Source organism: Salmo salar, chromosome 24 (assembly GCF_965601325.2).
Source record: "Salmo salar chromosome 24, fSalSal1, whole genome shotgun sequence".
NCBI lineage: Eukaryota > Metazoa > Chordata > Actinopteri > Salmoniformes > Salmonidae > Salmo > Salmo salar.
Window position 1 is genome coordinate 27,283,465 of NC_138314.1, and position 17,292 is coordinate 27,300,756.

Below are 17,292 nucleotides of genomic sequence, written 5' to 3' on the forward strand. Positions count from 1 at the left end.
CTGTACCGGTGGAGTTCATTGGCAATCAGACAATAACAAAAACATAAAACAGCATTCATTACACTCAAATTCGTGCATGCAATGGAAGTATTGGCTGTATTAGACAATGAAAACTCCAACATTGTGTGCAAAGCTGTACTTTAAAAAGCACTGTTGAGGGGGTGGTGGTTGTGTTCCCAAATGAGGACCACATGAGAGGACCGCACCCCTTATACATTCATCTTATGCTACATTTCCACTCCTCCCTCCAGCATTGCCTGGCTTGGAGCTTAAAGCTAAACAGTTTCACATCCCGAGCCAGCCATTCATCCTGCCCTGCCCTTGTTACCATGACCTCAGGACAGGCCGGCTCCTTTAGTGCACTCCCAATCAAGCAGTGCTGAGTGACCTTTGTACTGGAACAAAACACAAGTCAGGGAGAGAGTTAAGCACACACAAAAAACTCAAGAGGAATCATTGAGTCATTCTGCATCCTGTCAACACATAACACTGGGAATGGTAGTCCTGCTCCCCATGGCTTCCAGTGGGTCTGTCTATGCACATGGATTTGGACTTCTCACAGCAGATATATAAAACTGGAATTGTTTATTTCATCCATAGCAGAGACAAGCACAACGGGTTGTGTGTGTGGTATAATATTTCCACTTATAATCCTTTCTGTCAGAAATTGTGTATCAAACACCACGACATTACAAATGAATACATTGCAGTGCTGTAATTAGCCGTGCACATTTCTGTGTACACTTATTAACAAAGCTATCAAAATAGATTCAGAATAAGTATGCAATTAAAGTTTTTTTTTTTCTCGAAACAAATCAAATATGATAATAAAATGCTCAAAAGATATTTAGGCAAAGCTTTACTTGAATTAGCGGTCTTCATAACTCTCCATAACAGCAGTACATGTACTACATACAGGTATAATCATTTCTGACTTACCGTGAAGCTGAAACTGTCATAGAGGTCCATGGATTATATTTCCTTTAAGACAATACTGTACATCTGTATGCATTTACACAATTGACCTCCATGACAGTTCATTTCCTAAAGGGTGGTGGTTTATAAATAGGCCAAAATGATTATAACATGTCGTGAACGTGTAAATGTTACGAGCAGCAACAATTGTAACTCTTCGTTAAGACAAAAATGAACATATTACTTTATACAAAATGTATGTAAAGCAACAACAATGTAAATATAAAGCATACATTTCTGGTAAATTACAAGCGAGTACAAAATCCTAAGTTTAGAAACTCATGTATATTGTGTTTGTCAGCTCATATATTTTCAAAGTATCCCTCATCCTCACTAAAATAAACAATTTCAACAGTTAACACTACAGTACCCAACATCATGTATACATGTTAAAAAACAAAACCATCAATAGGCCTGAAATGACAATGACAGATGATCAAAGTGCTAGGTGATAGGATGGAGCTTGATGGGCCATAAAAATCAAATGGGAGGAATAAATGAGCAGTTTGTGATTTCCAATAACATACCAACACAGTGCCCACATTGACGAGGAGCATTGTTGTGTATGGGACGCATGGTATGCTGTCAAGTGTCTTGGTGAGCATGCAATGAAAGAGGAATGTTGGCTGCTGAATCCAATATGGGTGCTGCTGGACTGTCCATTACTGACCATCTCTCTTATCTCTATGGGGGATGGCGACCCTGTCATGGTGCTGATGATACTTTACCAGAGCATAAAACACCTGTGCTCATTGGTCAACAAAGTGTATGTTATATGTGAGTTGGTGTCCATTGTCCCAGGCATACAGGACCTTCTCCTTGGGGTTGTAGTCTATCTGGGTAGTGTAGGCGTACTCGTTGGTGAAGGGCAGGTGAGGGATAGCCTCTGAGTTGGTGTGGGTGTCGTAGGCATAGTTCACCTCCCCTTCCTTCTGGTTATAGACGTCCACAGCGTACAGCACCCCACAGATGATGAAGCAGTTCCCATAGGAGTTCCTCTTCAGGCCCGTCCTCCAGGTGGTCTCCTTCTTCATGGACAGATCTCCAGGGTCCAGCTTACTGATGACAATCACCTCCTGCTGGGAGTAGTCATAGTCCATGGAAGGGTAGATCACCCACAGCCCACTCTCGTCCACGGCAAAGTCAATGTCCGAGTGACCTCTCCACTTCCAGGGGGTAGTGTCCTCATAAACCACATCATGCAGGAGGGTCCAGGCGGCCACGTAGCGCATCCTCAGGTCGTACTTGATGATGTTCTTGGTGAAAGCTCGGTTGTAGTAGAAGGCTCCGTTGTACACCACGTGGCCCGTGCCGATCCAGTTGTAAGGCAGTTTGAAGAGGTTGCTCCAGCGACCTAACAGGACCATATACAGGGATGTTTACTGAGAAACTAACTGCATATCATGTTACCCCCCATACAGTATGCTAACATCATGCCATCTTATATATACACATGTACAGTCATGTACAGTCAGGGGCGGCAGGGTAGCCTAGTGGTTAGAGCGTTGGACTAGTAACCGAAAGGTTGCAAGTTCGAATCCCTGAGCTGACAAGGTTCAAATCTGTCGTTCTGCCCCTGAACAAGGCAGTTAACCCACTGTTCCTAGGCCGTCATTGAAAATAAGAATTTGTTCTTAACTGACTTGCCTAGTTAAATAAAGGTAAAAAAAAAGTAATTGTGGGTGCCACTGAGGTGTTTAATAGTTATACCATAAATTAATATATAATGGTTTCACATGAGAGACTGGTTAGTTTCTGTTTGACTGTCCCACTGTCCACACAGATTTCCTGTTATTAGTGTCATGATCATATCTGGTCACATCGCTCTCTAACAGTTCCACCTCAGGAAGTGTGATTTAGATAATGAATGAAGCTGCAGTGAAGGACAAAAACAACCTGTTAGCGCAGAACCACCCTCTGCCCCAGCCCATGCCTCTCTAATCCCTCTCAGCTCTGGCCAGTTCAAAGGGGAGGCACATGTCAGCCTAGGCAGGGATCACAGCCACTCACAGAGATACCTAGTCATCCGCACACTGCTGTGAACTCACCACCCTACTGGATACCAGAGCAAAATCTCTTCACGCTTTGTAAGATGTGAGTTAAAAAAAGCTTCTGTCCAAACACCTCTAAATCAACCAGGCCAGTCCAGTGGGAGAGATCATTTTCCCCAGTCAGTTAAGAGGAGTAATCCTATTTCTCTCACCAAGTACTAGTGCAGGAAGGAGGGGGGGGGGGGGAGACTTTCTGTGTGAAATGAAAAGCACAGTATTACAACTAAACCTGCATGTTTGAGTCTCGAGCTACTGTAGTGTATACTCACTACATTTCATGGGTCACTTTCTACTCACTACATTTCATGGGTCACTTTCTACTCACTACATTTCATGGGTCACTTTCTACTCACTACATTTCATGGGTCACTTTCTACTCACTACATTTCATGGGTCACTTTCTACTCACTACATTTCATGGGTCACTTTCTACTCACTACATTTCATGGGTCACTTTCTACTCACTACATTTCATGGGACACTTTCTACTCACTACATTTCATGGGTTACTTTCTACTCACTACATTTCATGGGTCACTTTCTACTCACTACATTTCATGGGTCACGTTCTATTCCCTACATTTCATGGGTCACTTTCTATTCACTACATTTCATGGGTCACTTTCTACTCACTACATTTCATGGGTCACATTCTACTCACTACATTTCATGGGTCACTTTCTACTCACTACATTTCATGGGACACTTTCTACTCACTACATTTCATGGGTCACTTTCTACTCACTACATTTCATGGGTCACTACAGATCATTAGAGACTATAATACTGTTACACTGATCTCATTCCATAGATGTACAGTTGAAACCCCATGCGCCATAGAAATTGAAAATAATAGAAAATAATTAACAATTATAATGATATAACAGTATTCAATTTCTATGCCATGCCCACCTTGTTTGAAGTTGTCCAGGTTTCGGAACTCCACCAGGTTGTTGCCGTAGTAATAGTTGGTGACGTAGATCTTTGAGTCCTTGGCCAGGGGATCCTTCATCCAGGCTCCTTCGTTCCGCCCATAGCTGTGCTGCTTCTCTGGGAGCTCAATAGAGGCCAGAGTCCCCTCACAGTCCAGGATTTTACCTGCCAAGTACAGTACAATACAGTCAACACAGAAACTACCAGAAAACTGGATGAAGAATGGCCTGCATGAGTTTTCAATCATCCAATTTCACGGTCACACATATTCTGGCAGCTAAACGTTACATGTTTATCCGTTACTGAATTGGACAGAGTCATAGCACTGACTGTCTCTATTGCTGTCAATGAGCACACTTAGTTGTTATATGGTGTAGTATAATGCACACTACACTAGGTAATTGTGTAGGTCAGGCTACCTGCTCTGTGTAGGATTGGCCGGCTGTTGTTGTCAGAGTTGTCTAGGAACAGCATGATGGTGGGGGCTGGTCTGTCTAGCCTTTCAACTCTTGCTACAATGGTGGTGGTGGTAGCGGATGGCATTGTAGTACTGGCTGTTGTTGCTGCCGTTGTTGTTGTGCTCGTGGTAGTGGTGGTGGTTGTGGTAGTGGTAGCAATTTCTTTGGTAGTTGTTGGCTCAGCTGTGGTTCCCTCAATGGTTTCCAGGACAATTTCAGCACCTCCGTCCTCAGAGTGTGTCTCTTTGACGTGGTGGATGGTGTGAGTCTTGGCAGCGTTGTCTGAGGATAAAGACAAGTATTGGAAAGTAGGCCATGGGATTTAGTTAGACTCAAATTCAAAGTCTGGAGGGTCCTTATCTTTACTAGTTTTAATTAGAATTAGTTGGCTTAATTAATCAAAAAGGCCCTGTATGAGCTGCTTTTGAGACCTCTGTCAGAGAGACAGACACTGTACAGTACCACAGATTTCCAGGGGCCACATCAAAGGGGAATGCATTAGTTATATAGCACACAGAGCATGCCAGCTTCCTCTCACTGTCTCTGTCCCCTCCTCTGTAACCAAGTCTGTCCCGCTGTCTCTGCCTCTCTGTTTGGATTCAGAATTCCACAGCCCTCACATGGCATTTTCTTATCCCTGGCCATGGAGAGAGAATAGCAGAACAGAGGACAGTGTCAGGAGGACTGGGCCAGCCTGAGGCTGATCCCCTCTGTTACTCATACTCTCACTTCCTTAGCTGCCAGACAGATGCGTGAGATAAAACGTCTCTGCCTGCTACATAAGCAGCACATCTGCACCACACGCGCACTCTGAACCTCAGGGTGCTAGCCGTGCACACTACTTGACCACATGTATCTACTGAAGGCCTAACAAGATAGGGAGTCAGGGACAGCTTAGGAGTCAGTCAGGCAGCATAGATAGGAGAATGTGCTGTAGGTCTCTAAAGTATGTTGTGAAAGAGAAGATGTGTTGCTTGATACTTCAAAAGCCACATCGCCCTTTATCTAATAGATGCAAGACTTCTGGTTAACATTCACCTTTGAATAAAGGCAAACTACTCTTTGTGAGAGATTATGGAAATGAAGCTGAATCGATTCACTGGGTTGACAAGTGTGGCTGCACTCACCAAAGTATGGCAAAACAGCTTGGCATGGCAGAACACATGACCTGACGGCATATGTGCATTTGCGCCCTGAGCAAACCTAGCATACCTACAGTATCTATTCAATAAGGATTGTAAGGAGTCAGGAAATGTTTTGTCAGCTTTCATCGGCACAGTGATGAGGGCCCACAACACATTGTGTGCGAGGAGTGAAGCTGAGGCATGTCATGGATGTGGCAATGTTCCATTGAAACGACATTCCATTAGCTCTATGTATTATTTAATGCTCGCTGAATGCACGCATGCAATTCGATCCTCTGATGGCCCAAGCCCTGCTTGGTTGGAAATAACAGCAGGATAAATCTTGTACTGTGGATCTGGTGATCTACACGGTGAAGGATTCACTGTTTTACTGTTTCCAAGATGCCAAGAGTAGTACTAAGATTTACACTCTTTTATTACACGTGTGTAAGAACAACATATTTAATTCAAATTTGAATGGCTTGATCTACACAAAAAAAGAAAATATGCGATGGAGACGTACAACATCCATTTGGGTTGGGAATCTGAAATACAGTCTGGTGTAATGCTGATCCAGCATAATGTAATGTAGATCAGATCCAAGAGTACAATTTAGTTATTTGAATTGGTTTAGTTGAGAACAATCACAATAGGGTCTGAGAACATTAGAACAGCACATAGATGATCTCATACAAGCTGGCTGAGTGCTGCTAACTCAGCTGAAGTCACAGCCCAATGTTGACTTTAGGGGTGAGTGGGCTCCATACACATGCTCATACTGAGTGGTCCAACTCTCCCCCTTTATCAAATCAAATCATATTGTATTGGTCGCATACACATATTTAGCAGATGTTATGGCGGGTGTAGGGAAATGCTTGTGCAAAGTTTCTTAGGAGCAATGAACAGGGCGACCATGTCTATCGGCGCCATCTTGTATCGGCCCTTGTTCTCTCACCTTTACCACCTGTGCCGTGCTCGACCCCATCCACCTTGGCTGCTTTGTAGTAGGTGATGCCCCTCACTACCCCCGGCTGGTGCCCTGCCACCTTGGCCTTGGCTGTGGGGTCAGGCTTGACAGGTTTCCCAGGCTTGGTGCTCTCTTTTTTAGGTTTTACGACCTTTTCCTTGGGCGGCTTGGGAGGGGGCTTGGATGAAGGGGGCTTTATTTTAGTTTTTTTTACGGTGTCCTTGGTTTTCTCATCATTGGTGTCCTGTAAACATTGACATTCAATTCAAGCCTGTGATTTATGGTGTGTCAGCGGGCATGTGAACGTTGATTTGTGTGTTTGATGTGTAATTTGTGAGCAAGCTTTTGTGTGGTGGGTGTGTGTGTGTTTGAGAGACACACTTACCTGAGCTTTGGTCTCTGTTTGGTCTTTCTGCAGTAGCTGAAGGCCCAGACTGGAGATCTGCTTCTTGATGCTCATCATGATGCTGGAGTAGTTCTCATACCTCTTAAACTGGTTAGTCAGAGTGATCATGCTGTCCCTTACAAACTCATTGTCCCGAGTCAGGTTGGTCTTGATTGTCTGGGGAAACAGACGTGTTCTAAGAATCCGGCCAGTCCATTGTACCAACCAAATGCAAATAACTTTGTTAGCGAAAACAGACCGCTTTGGTAAAAACATTACAAACACAAAACCTGGGAGAACCAGTCACACAAATCTCTTTCCCCCTTTAGTTCATCTTCTCCTGTTTGACTAGTGAATAGCTGTGGGGGTTAAAGACATCTCTGTGGATACTGTAACCATGCCGTTTAGGGGGGGAATTACTGGTATCTAATCACAAACCATTTAATCAGTTCTCTGTCTGCATAAGGACCATATACAGCTAGAATGGCAATAACTCAAATACACTCACATACAGTATATAGGAAGGCATGCAAACCTAGTATTCCCTGGTTTTTGTTTTATGTCCTTGTTATTGTGCTACTTGTTGTACTCTACGAGGACGTTGTTTTTTTGGTCCTTACCTCCTCTAGTGTGTTCATCTGGGAGACCACCTTATTGATGTAGGAGTGAACCTTCATGAGGTCCAGACTGTACAGCGTCCCCTCCAGTAGGTCCACCATGGAATGCAGCTGTACACCCACACACAGCACAGAGGAGAGTATTAGCACAAAACATAATAAAGAAGCAGAAAAATATGTTGACAGGTTTTACATTTAATTGAGTATGTGACTTCAATAACACCTAAAACCACCCACGCCTATTTTAATTTAAAAGTATTGACTTAACAATGGGTGCTGCTTTATACTACCCTCATCTCTCAGTCATGAATCAGACACCTGCCAACTACAAATCCAGTGTTGCAACAATTTTGCTCTCATATTGCATTAAAAGCCCTCCCCAAAAGTTATTTTGAGCCTTTCCTTTGTAATGCAATTCAATGTATTCCTTATAAGACATGGCTATGTCTAAACCCAGTCAGATCACACATCTGGTTCTGGTTCTTCTCTTCATGTGGCGCATAGCATGCCTCATCTCCTCTCCTTTCACTTCCAGTGAAAAATGTATGTGTGCTTCAGATACGTACATCCTGAGAGGTGCTGAGATGTTATCAACAGATAGAGAACCCAGTGAGCTCATGGAAAAGTGTCTGTGCAACAACCTGGGATATTTTAACGCTTTAATTTGAACAATTATAAGGATATCCTATTTCTGCTTCTCCCATGGTTATGTACAGTATATCTTCAAGACCAAACCACACACATGCAATCAGGGTCTCTGTCACGGTCTTTACCCAGTCAATTAAGTGATTTTACTACCAACATTTACAGTTCTAATGTTATTTTACCACTAAGTTGTGTCTGTTACTGCTGGAACTCACCTTGAGCAGTTCAGGGGCCTGTTTCTTCAGCTTCTCCATCTTCCACTCATTCTCACAGGGGTTGAGGGAGGAGGGGGGGGCAGTGCAGGAACACTTGCAGTCCGATCCAGAGCTGACTGTCTCCACCGTGTAAAAGTCCTCCACGCGCACGCTGCCACTCCGCAGACGCTGGCATGCATCCTTGCTCAGCGGCCTCATGATGCACTTACAGCGACAGTCTGAGCCCTCCGACGTCATCCGCACTGGCTCCGTCTCCCCGAAGATCTGACAGGAGACAGAGTTGAAGAGAGTGGATGAAATGGACTGATTTGAAATGTTGTATAACACTAATTGAAAAAAAGCATTGTTGACGTGTAATGAGCTGGACATGGTTCCTGTCCCTCAGCTACGGTAGGCATCACAGCCTGGGATGATGTCACAGCGTGGGGTTGAATGTAAAAGGGCTAGTCTGGAGCCTGATCAGTTATCACAAATCCTGACAGACATTCTGAGAAAGCAACTCATAGTGATCAATGGTCAGGGTTGAACTTTATATCAATTCACCCCGTGAACATTATGATTCATTAAAATATACGCTGAGCTTGGGTTTTCTTCTCACAGCAGTCTATGGAGAGCTGTTCCAATATTCTGAATGACTCCCTCCCTGGTGGACATTCTATGAATAATACATACATTTTCTTAGGAGGGAAACAACAGCATGGGAATGAAAGTGATCTTGGGACATTAACCACATGCTTCCTCTTCTTTGAACACTAGCCGTCATGAAGCACATGAAAGCCATTGAGACCAACGCAATGCCATTAACTCTTATCCCCAGCTGTGTCGGACGCCAGCACTCCCCACACATGGTGTAAAATGAGAGAACTCTGGCCGACCATGTGCAAGCTCATTCTACTGACATCATCCTCAGAATCACTCCAGATAAATAACAAAAAACAAACATTGAATAAACAATACATATTTTATTATAGACAGTCATCAAAGTGAAGTGTTTATGGGTTTCATATTTAGGCTCAGTCATAAATTTGACATTTCTATATCATACATTTATTGCAAATCTGATTTAACGTTTGTTTGTTGTTGACAGGAGGTCGATGACGTGCAAAACCTTCATTTCACAGAGAACTTAAGATGTCACAGTAGTTCTCAAGTGCCTTTCTCTCAGTCTGTCTCTCTGCTGGTGTCTGTGACTGGCAGTGCTCTCTCTGGTCATCTCCCCATGTAGAGGCCAGAGGGTTGCTGCACTGTATTGATGCTAAGCTCATCTTCCAGCACCTTCTGGGGCCCAGCTCCCTCTCACACCCTCTTTCCAGGGGGCTTAACCTGTCATCTTCCTCCAATGAGATTTTGGAATCTCTATAAACCCTGGGGCAGGCAGACCCACATGAAACTCTATAAACCCTGGGGCAGGCAGACCCACATGAATCTCTATAAACCCTGGAGCAGGCAGACCCACATGAATCTCTATAAACCCTGGGGCAGGCAGACCCACATGAAACTCTATAAACCCTGGGGCAGGCAGACCCACATGAATCTCTATAAACCCTGGGGCAGGCAGACCCACATGAAACTCTATAAACCCTGGGGCAGGCAGACCCACATGAAACTCTATAAACCCTGGGGCAGGCAGACCCACATGAATCTCTATAAACCCTGGGGCAGGCAGACCCACATGAAACTCTATAAACCCTGGGGCAGGCAGACCCACATGAAACTCTATAAACCCTGGGGCAGGCAGACCCACATGAAACTCTATAAACCCTGGGGCAGGCAGACCCACATGAATCTCTATAAACCCTGGGGCAGGCAGACCCACATGAATCTCTATAAACCCTGGGGCAGGCAGACCCACATGAAACTCTATAAACCCTGGGGCAGGCAGACCCACATGAATCTCTATAAACCCTGGGGCAGGCAGACCCACATGAATCTCTATAAACCCTGGGGCAGGCAGACCCACATGAATCTCTATAAACCCTGGGGCAGGCAGACCCACATGTGGTACCACTTACAGCAGCACAAGAATGCAGCATTACAGATATTCTGTCTGTCTGTGCCCTTACTCTGCCACGTTGTATCAAGACAGGATAAACGTCTCAACTGTGCACTCAATCAAGGTATTTAGGGGAGAATTGTCTGCTTCCTCCTGCACCCAACCTGCACTGGGCAGGTCAACTGTAGATCTGGGCAGATACCTGTGGAGAGCAAGTCTGCTTGTCTATGTCAGTAAAGAACAACCTAAACCCAAGCTTAGAGCATCAACCCTAAGTAACAGTGCGTTCATGTCCAGTTACTGAGGGTTCTCTGAGAGTGAGAATGTTTATGGAGGCCAGACCCTGCAGGCTGGTGAGGGTAGGGAGAGGAGTGGGTGGAGGGAGGGGGTGGGCTCATTAGTGGAGGAATGCAGCCTGAGTGACACGAGTGGGTTGGGGGGCAGTACCCTCCATTACTGCAGACTTACACTCAGAGGGGTCTTTGATTATTGGGCAAGACCCCTGTGTACGTAGTGGCCGGCCATTCCTGACCCATGTCAAGTGAAAAAGGCAGTGGGTTGGGTTGACAAATGCTAGAACCACATGAAAACAGAGTGGATTAGCAGATTCAAGTTCCCTTGGAGGGGTTGTGCCCACAGCCCCACTGAGCGTTATTGTTCCACCCAAGACGCAGGCGAGCCAAACCCAGGCTGCTCCTTAGCAACATGAGCTTAAGATGCTTCAAGTACTAAGTACTATGGCAAACCTGGTGAAATTCCTTCCAGCTTGACTGGGTTGCCTCCAAGACACCTGTGTTTGTGATTTTGTGTATTGATTAAGAGGGAAGACATAGAACACACCATTAATTTATAGGCTCCTCCCTCTCAACCCTGTCAACTGTACACACAGACTGGAGCAAGATGGACGTCCACTGTCCTAATTATAAAGAAAGCTAAATTATATTGGCTATGCGAACCATTATTGTCCTCGCTCTGTTCATTTAGCATCCCATGCCAAGAGAACTTCCAGCATGAAAGCAGACAACAGACCTCAGATAATTCATAATTGAGACTGCTAAAAGCTTAACGTATGCTTTGAGTTTGGAGCCTTTGACCTCTGAGAGCGGTCAAGTTTCAGGTCAAAAGAATAGGACCCAAAGACAAACTCTTGTCTGTACAATAGGGGGAAGGGACCCAACTGCATGGCTTCACATTCACACACATTCCATAGACCACAGTACATGATTAGATCACTAACTCACTGAAGGCTGCGGCCACTCTTACAGTGACAATGACTAAGTGAAACCTCAATTGTGTCTACAATTGTTAAAAACAAAATTCATTATACACAATGGCTGGCACATTCCAGGAGCTTGTTAGTCTTATCTTTAAACACAGAAAACCAATGTTATTCTATGATGGCCTTAACACTGTTACTGTAACACTAACCTTGGTCCGTATAAACAAGGATGTCCGTTTCAGACCGTAGATTTTGTCTAATTGTTCAGGCCAGCTGCATGTTGTTACTAGGCCTAAGGCATGTGGACTTAACAAGGGCTCTGTAGCTTTAACACACAAGATCATTTATGTAGGCTACTTTCCAGAAACTTGTATTAATACACAGTCAGGTCCAGAATTTTTGTCACCCTTGATTAAGATGAGCAAAAAAGACTGTAGAAAGTTACTAATAGAAATACTGAGCTATATTGTTTGCAAAAAAAGGGGAAATTATATTATTTTATACTAATACAATTGCTCAAATATAGAGATTTTGTTTATTTTTTAAATTATCTAAAATGATGATTTATACACTATATTTTGCTCTTATTTATCAAGGGTGACAATAATTCTGGATCTGACTGTAAATAGATCAAGAACAGACGCTGATGCAGGTCAGTTGTCCATCGCAAAGACTCTCAACTCAGTAAGCTGTTTCTGAGGTAAGCTGATATATACAACTCCTCCATTAGTAGATGTAGTAGGACTGTTAGAGTGATAGGGCTGAATCCAATCCATGTCAAATCCAATGTCATTGGTCACATGCACATATTTAGCAGATGTTATTGCGGGTGTAGCGAAATGCTTCCACACAGTATTTACATGTCTGGAAAGGGGTTTTCTGTTTACTAAATCAAAGCGATGATATTTCAGGTTAGGAAAAAGGTTAAAGAGAAGTTCACCCCAAAATCACCATCTAATAAGATGGAATTGTATTACCCTAATGCATCAATTTAGGTCTTTACAACAGCTAGTAGAATATTGACTTAGCTTGACTTTAAGATAATTTTTCACCCATGAAGACCCTTTAAATTATTTGACTTATCACCTTGTTCTCCAGTCTAAACATTACAGACCAAACTGGAGTCCAAATTCTTGGCCAGAAAGTCCACCTGATTCCTAATCTATTTAGTAGTGCTTATGATAAACAGTCTTACTGTGCCACTGAAAATCTGAACCTGGACTACAGGGGGAAACTTAAGCCTTCAGCCTGGAGATGAACCATGAAATTGCTGTCCCTAACCTGAACAGAAACGGGCATTAGCACTAGCACGCTAATTAGCTGGACACAAGCTTACTGAGCACTTGTTTCTTTTGGGGGTACACATCCACATTCCATCTAGAGCTGTTTATGTGTACGACCAAGCACACTATGAGCCTTTTGGTTATCTTCAGTGGCTACTACTGATTGATCCAGATGAGAGGAGAGAGAAAGAGAAAGAGAAAGAGATGGGGGGGGGGGGGGGGGGTAGTTAGCCAATCTGTGTTACAGTAAGATTATTTATCTGTAAACTGTTATCTTTGTATTATCAGGGCAAGTCTGGAACCAAAGTCATGAATGGAATTAGCTGGTTGTCATTGCTTTCCTCCCCAGATGCTGTTGTTTTGGGAGCCAGGTGTTGAAAGGGATAGGTATACAGGTGACTGCGTACTGGATAGGTATATAGATGGAACTGATAGATTGCTTTTAGGAAAAAACATAGATCATTGTATAATATTCCACATGATTGTACAATTGCATCAAACCTTCTCTTAATTTGGATGTTTTTTTCCAACCATAAAACACAGTGATGGACCCTGGATGTGATGGATGCTGCTTGGGAGAAATTGCCAGCTGAAGGAGACATCCTCTCTCTCCGTTGTGGAACTAACAACAAGACCCTGCTGGCTCCTCAATGGGCACAGATTCACATCATAGCAGTCAGGCACAAGGAGACATACAGTAATGCACACTGGAAAAGCAGGTGGAAGGCAGGTGGTGTAGAGGATGGGTGAAACATACTTCCCTTTGACCATGTGGTCCTCTGGCAGCCATTTTCTATATGGAGCGTCCTTAGATAAAGAGCTCAGACAAATAGAACTAATAATTAAGCTTTCAGCTATAAATGTGTGTTAGTTTTCTCTTACATCACATCGCTCAGAAGAAAAGGGAAGATAGCTTGTTGTTTGCTGTTACGGTCTGTGTCACTGTCTCCTTCATTTCCTGCTGTTCAGAATCAAAGCCCTCTTCCAGCTGCAGTGAGGCCACGGCCACTGAGACCTTCAGACAGACCGTCTAACACATTGAATCTCATTTATTCATTAAGTCCCAGGGACAGGCTTGTTAGTTCATTACTGTGACAGGGGGGCGTCCTGTCTCCTCCCTACATCTCTCTCTCTCCGTCTCTCTCTCTTCGTCCTCTCATTGACCTCTCGGCAGTATTCCTGGCCTTGTTTACAACCAAAACAAGGGGCAGGTGCACACGCCTGTTCCCATGCCATTGCACTGTACCGTCTGTGTCCTCCTCTGAGCTGGCTTTGTCTCGCAATCATCTCAGTGCCACCAGTGGGCCATGACACTGTAGGCTGGGCAGGATGTGTCCAATGGGACGGAATGGGGAAGAGGGAAGCCAGGCACATGAGACGTCTCACAGAGAACAGAGAGAACCATGTTAAAATCAATCACAAGCTTGTTAGTGATCCTACTGGGCTTTCCTCCAGGTCACCCTCAATACATTTGATGATCAGGGTAATAATAAGGGATTATCATTTTTAGAGTCCTGCTAACGCAATTTTACACTACATTCCACTGTTCTTGAAAGAAAACTAATACCATGATGTGAACACATGACACCTGTACTCATTGTTCTAACTGTTCCACACACACTGTTCCTCTCACGCACAAAGGAGAAGAAAATCTGCTAGACAGCCTTCATGGGCTTGTGTGCCTCTTGTCTTGTACCCATGTTGTTTTCTAGACCAAGGGGGAAGTAGTCATCCACACAGAACCATGGGGGAGTAGGGATTAGACTCTCCTCAAAGCATTGCAGTTCTATGAGAGGGGTTATGGAAGTCCAGCAGCTGTTCAAACAAGGCAGGGCAGATATTACTGTTACCCGACTGGGTGCCACTGCCATCTCTTCCTACATTTAATCTGGCATCAGGCCCTACACATAAAGGCTCACTGGGAAAACCTAATGTAATGGTTACTGAGTCTGATGACATGCAATAAGGTGATTCAAAGCCTATATTTATTAACCAAGCAGGCTGATGTAATTTTTCATTTATGACATCTATTCATCATAGCAACAAATGTGCGGAATTACATTAGAAGGCTGGTGTGTAGTAGGCATGATGCAGTCCCCTCAAGATTTAAAGTAGAGAGAGAGAGAGTCAGGGCTGCCATTTCTCATTGGTGTCCATGGAGAGGCAAAATGATTGATCTCTGACTGGACACCTGGCCATATGAAACAATGGTTGCTATTGGGAATGGGCATTCTAATTTGGAAATCCTATGGATTATTGGGATAACATTATGTGTAGGCCTACTGTTTGTCATGCAAACTGCTCCTCCCTTTCAACAACCTCATGCTACAAGACCGTTGGGCCTTCACACCCACGTGAACGAATGAACTATTTTGAATTGAACTATGCAAATTTTGCAATAATTTAATGAAAATAATGTATTTTGATTTTTAAGTGTGATAATGTTTTTTTTTTTAAGAATGCATAAATCATTGCTTTTCAGATATAATCTGAACAGCAGTAATCCATATCGCCGACTGTAGCAGAGCTGCAGGACAGGATTTACAAATTCTTATTCAGATTTTATCACAAGGAATCCCAGTTCCATTACGCATGGTGGAGTTCCTTACCTTTGCCATTGCAGCATCAAACAGGTGTTATCAGTCTATTACTAAGTCATGCCTATTACTTACCTTACTCTGCGCAGTGACATCTTTACACACCACCAGTAGGCAAGCTAATAAATGCGTAAATCTCCACATTTTCTCCCAGGAGCCTGATGACAGATAAATAATCCCTCCAATAACAACCTTTTATGTCGGAATGACAAGAAGATCGGTTACTATATTATTCAATCCATGAGGTAAGACGTTCGCACGAGATATTAGGGCTCCATTGCCATAGACCCACGTCGTGTATGTTGTTGCTGTAATATGCGCAGGAAGCAGTTTTACAAGTTGATCAGGCGCTGTCTGCACTCTAGTCCTTGGCTCTGTGCATCAGCGGTAAGAGTAAACATCATCCACCCATCTTCTCTTCTCCACACATGGGAGGGGCAATTTACATACACACTTGACATTAACTTTATCATTTTATAATAAATATAATCTTAGCATTAGAGTCATTTCAAACGTGAGACGTGTTTCAATAGTTTTCTAATATTCAATAACACTTTTTAAACCTTTATTGCGACAAATCTGACCATTATCATTTACGCATGGCGCACAGTGGATATGAATTACGCGTAAAAGCTGCATTTATTCTATACCATTTTAGCATTCCATTTGATATTTTATTGACACATATTAAATGTAGGCCTATGCCCAAGGTTCAGAGTTGTCAGACTGCTGCTCGGCTTGCTCGCAACAAGACATGATCAGGGGAGATATGCCACGTGCAGTGGAATGTGAAAGGGTTGCAGCACCATCTCCTGGTTATTTGTAAAGTTTACAGTCACAGTGGTGTTCCTTGGGGTAGGCTTGTACCAGGGGGCTCAATTCAATCAAACCCCCATTGCAGTAGAATGTTCGATTTTTTTCTCCATGATCAAAGCACATGGGTTTGGGTAGAAAGGATACTATAAACCTGAGAGTTCACAAAAAAATAACGAAAACGTTTTTTTGGGCTCCATTAGTAGCTTTAGTATTAGAGTTAGATGACAAGGCACAAACCATTTAAAGTGCAACTCCGCCACTTTTCAACCTCATATTCATTATCTCCAGCGACAAACCAGGGTCTATGTGGAAACAGCATGTTTCTTTGATCTGTGGCTAAAAAGATAAAGTCTTAAAAAACCACAGGGTAGGATTAAATGTAAGAAAAATTGTGATTTTCAAAACCTGCAATATTTTTCTTGCTCCCCATATCACCACGAATCTCCTAGTGTTTGAAAATCACTGTTTTAAACTTTTGATGATGTCATCGTTATAACTTTTTTATGTTATATATGTTTTCTACAAAACGTAGAAATGCGTCGTTTTCACATATGTAGAAAGTGGTTTGGTGCTGGAGATAAGGATTATGAGGTTATAAGTGTCAGAATTGCCCTTTAAACTACGAAGTTCAATCAACAAAGGTCCGTTTTGGCCAAAAAATACAATGGTGACAGACACGTGACAACAACATTTTGTAGACTTTCCCCCTAGAATCACCCTAGTCAATAAAAATGGTCAATCACTGTTTGATTAATTTGGCCATTATTTGTTATAAACCTTGAAGACCATTTTACGTTATCCAATTAAACTTTGTATAACAATACTGTGTTATTACATCCTACTCTATGTTTATAAACACATCACAAAACCTGAAGCAGAATTGTGTTCTGCTGCACAAATCTTATTGCCTACTCATTGCCAACTCAGCGGAATGATGCAGGACCACCAACTACAAACACGACGACCAAACCCTACATAACCCAGAATGCATACCGCAGCGCGTACGTCATTGCG

At 43.3% G+C, this 17,292-nt stretch overlaps 1 protein-coding gene across 1 annotated transcript; it reads right to left on the reverse strand.

Moving 5' to 3' along the window:
- Window positions 1-842: 842 nt before the first annotated feature.
- On the reverse strand, window positions 843-15,758 carry olm2a (Olfactomedin-like protein 2A). The gene is given in 8 exon segments (NM_001173617.1): window positions 843-2,329; window positions 3,939-4,124; window positions 4,379-4,699; window positions 6,497-6,752; window positions 6,894-7,070; window positions 7,514-7,621; window positions 8,371-8,634; window positions 15,538-15,758. Coding segments are annotated over 3 exon segments (915 nt in total). The 5' UTR covers window positions 4,503-4,699; window positions 6,497-6,752; window positions 6,894-7,070; window positions 7,514-7,621; window positions 8,371-8,634; window positions 15,538-15,758; the 3' UTR covers window positions 843-1,724.
- Window positions 15,759-17,292: the final 1,534 nt, after the last annotated feature.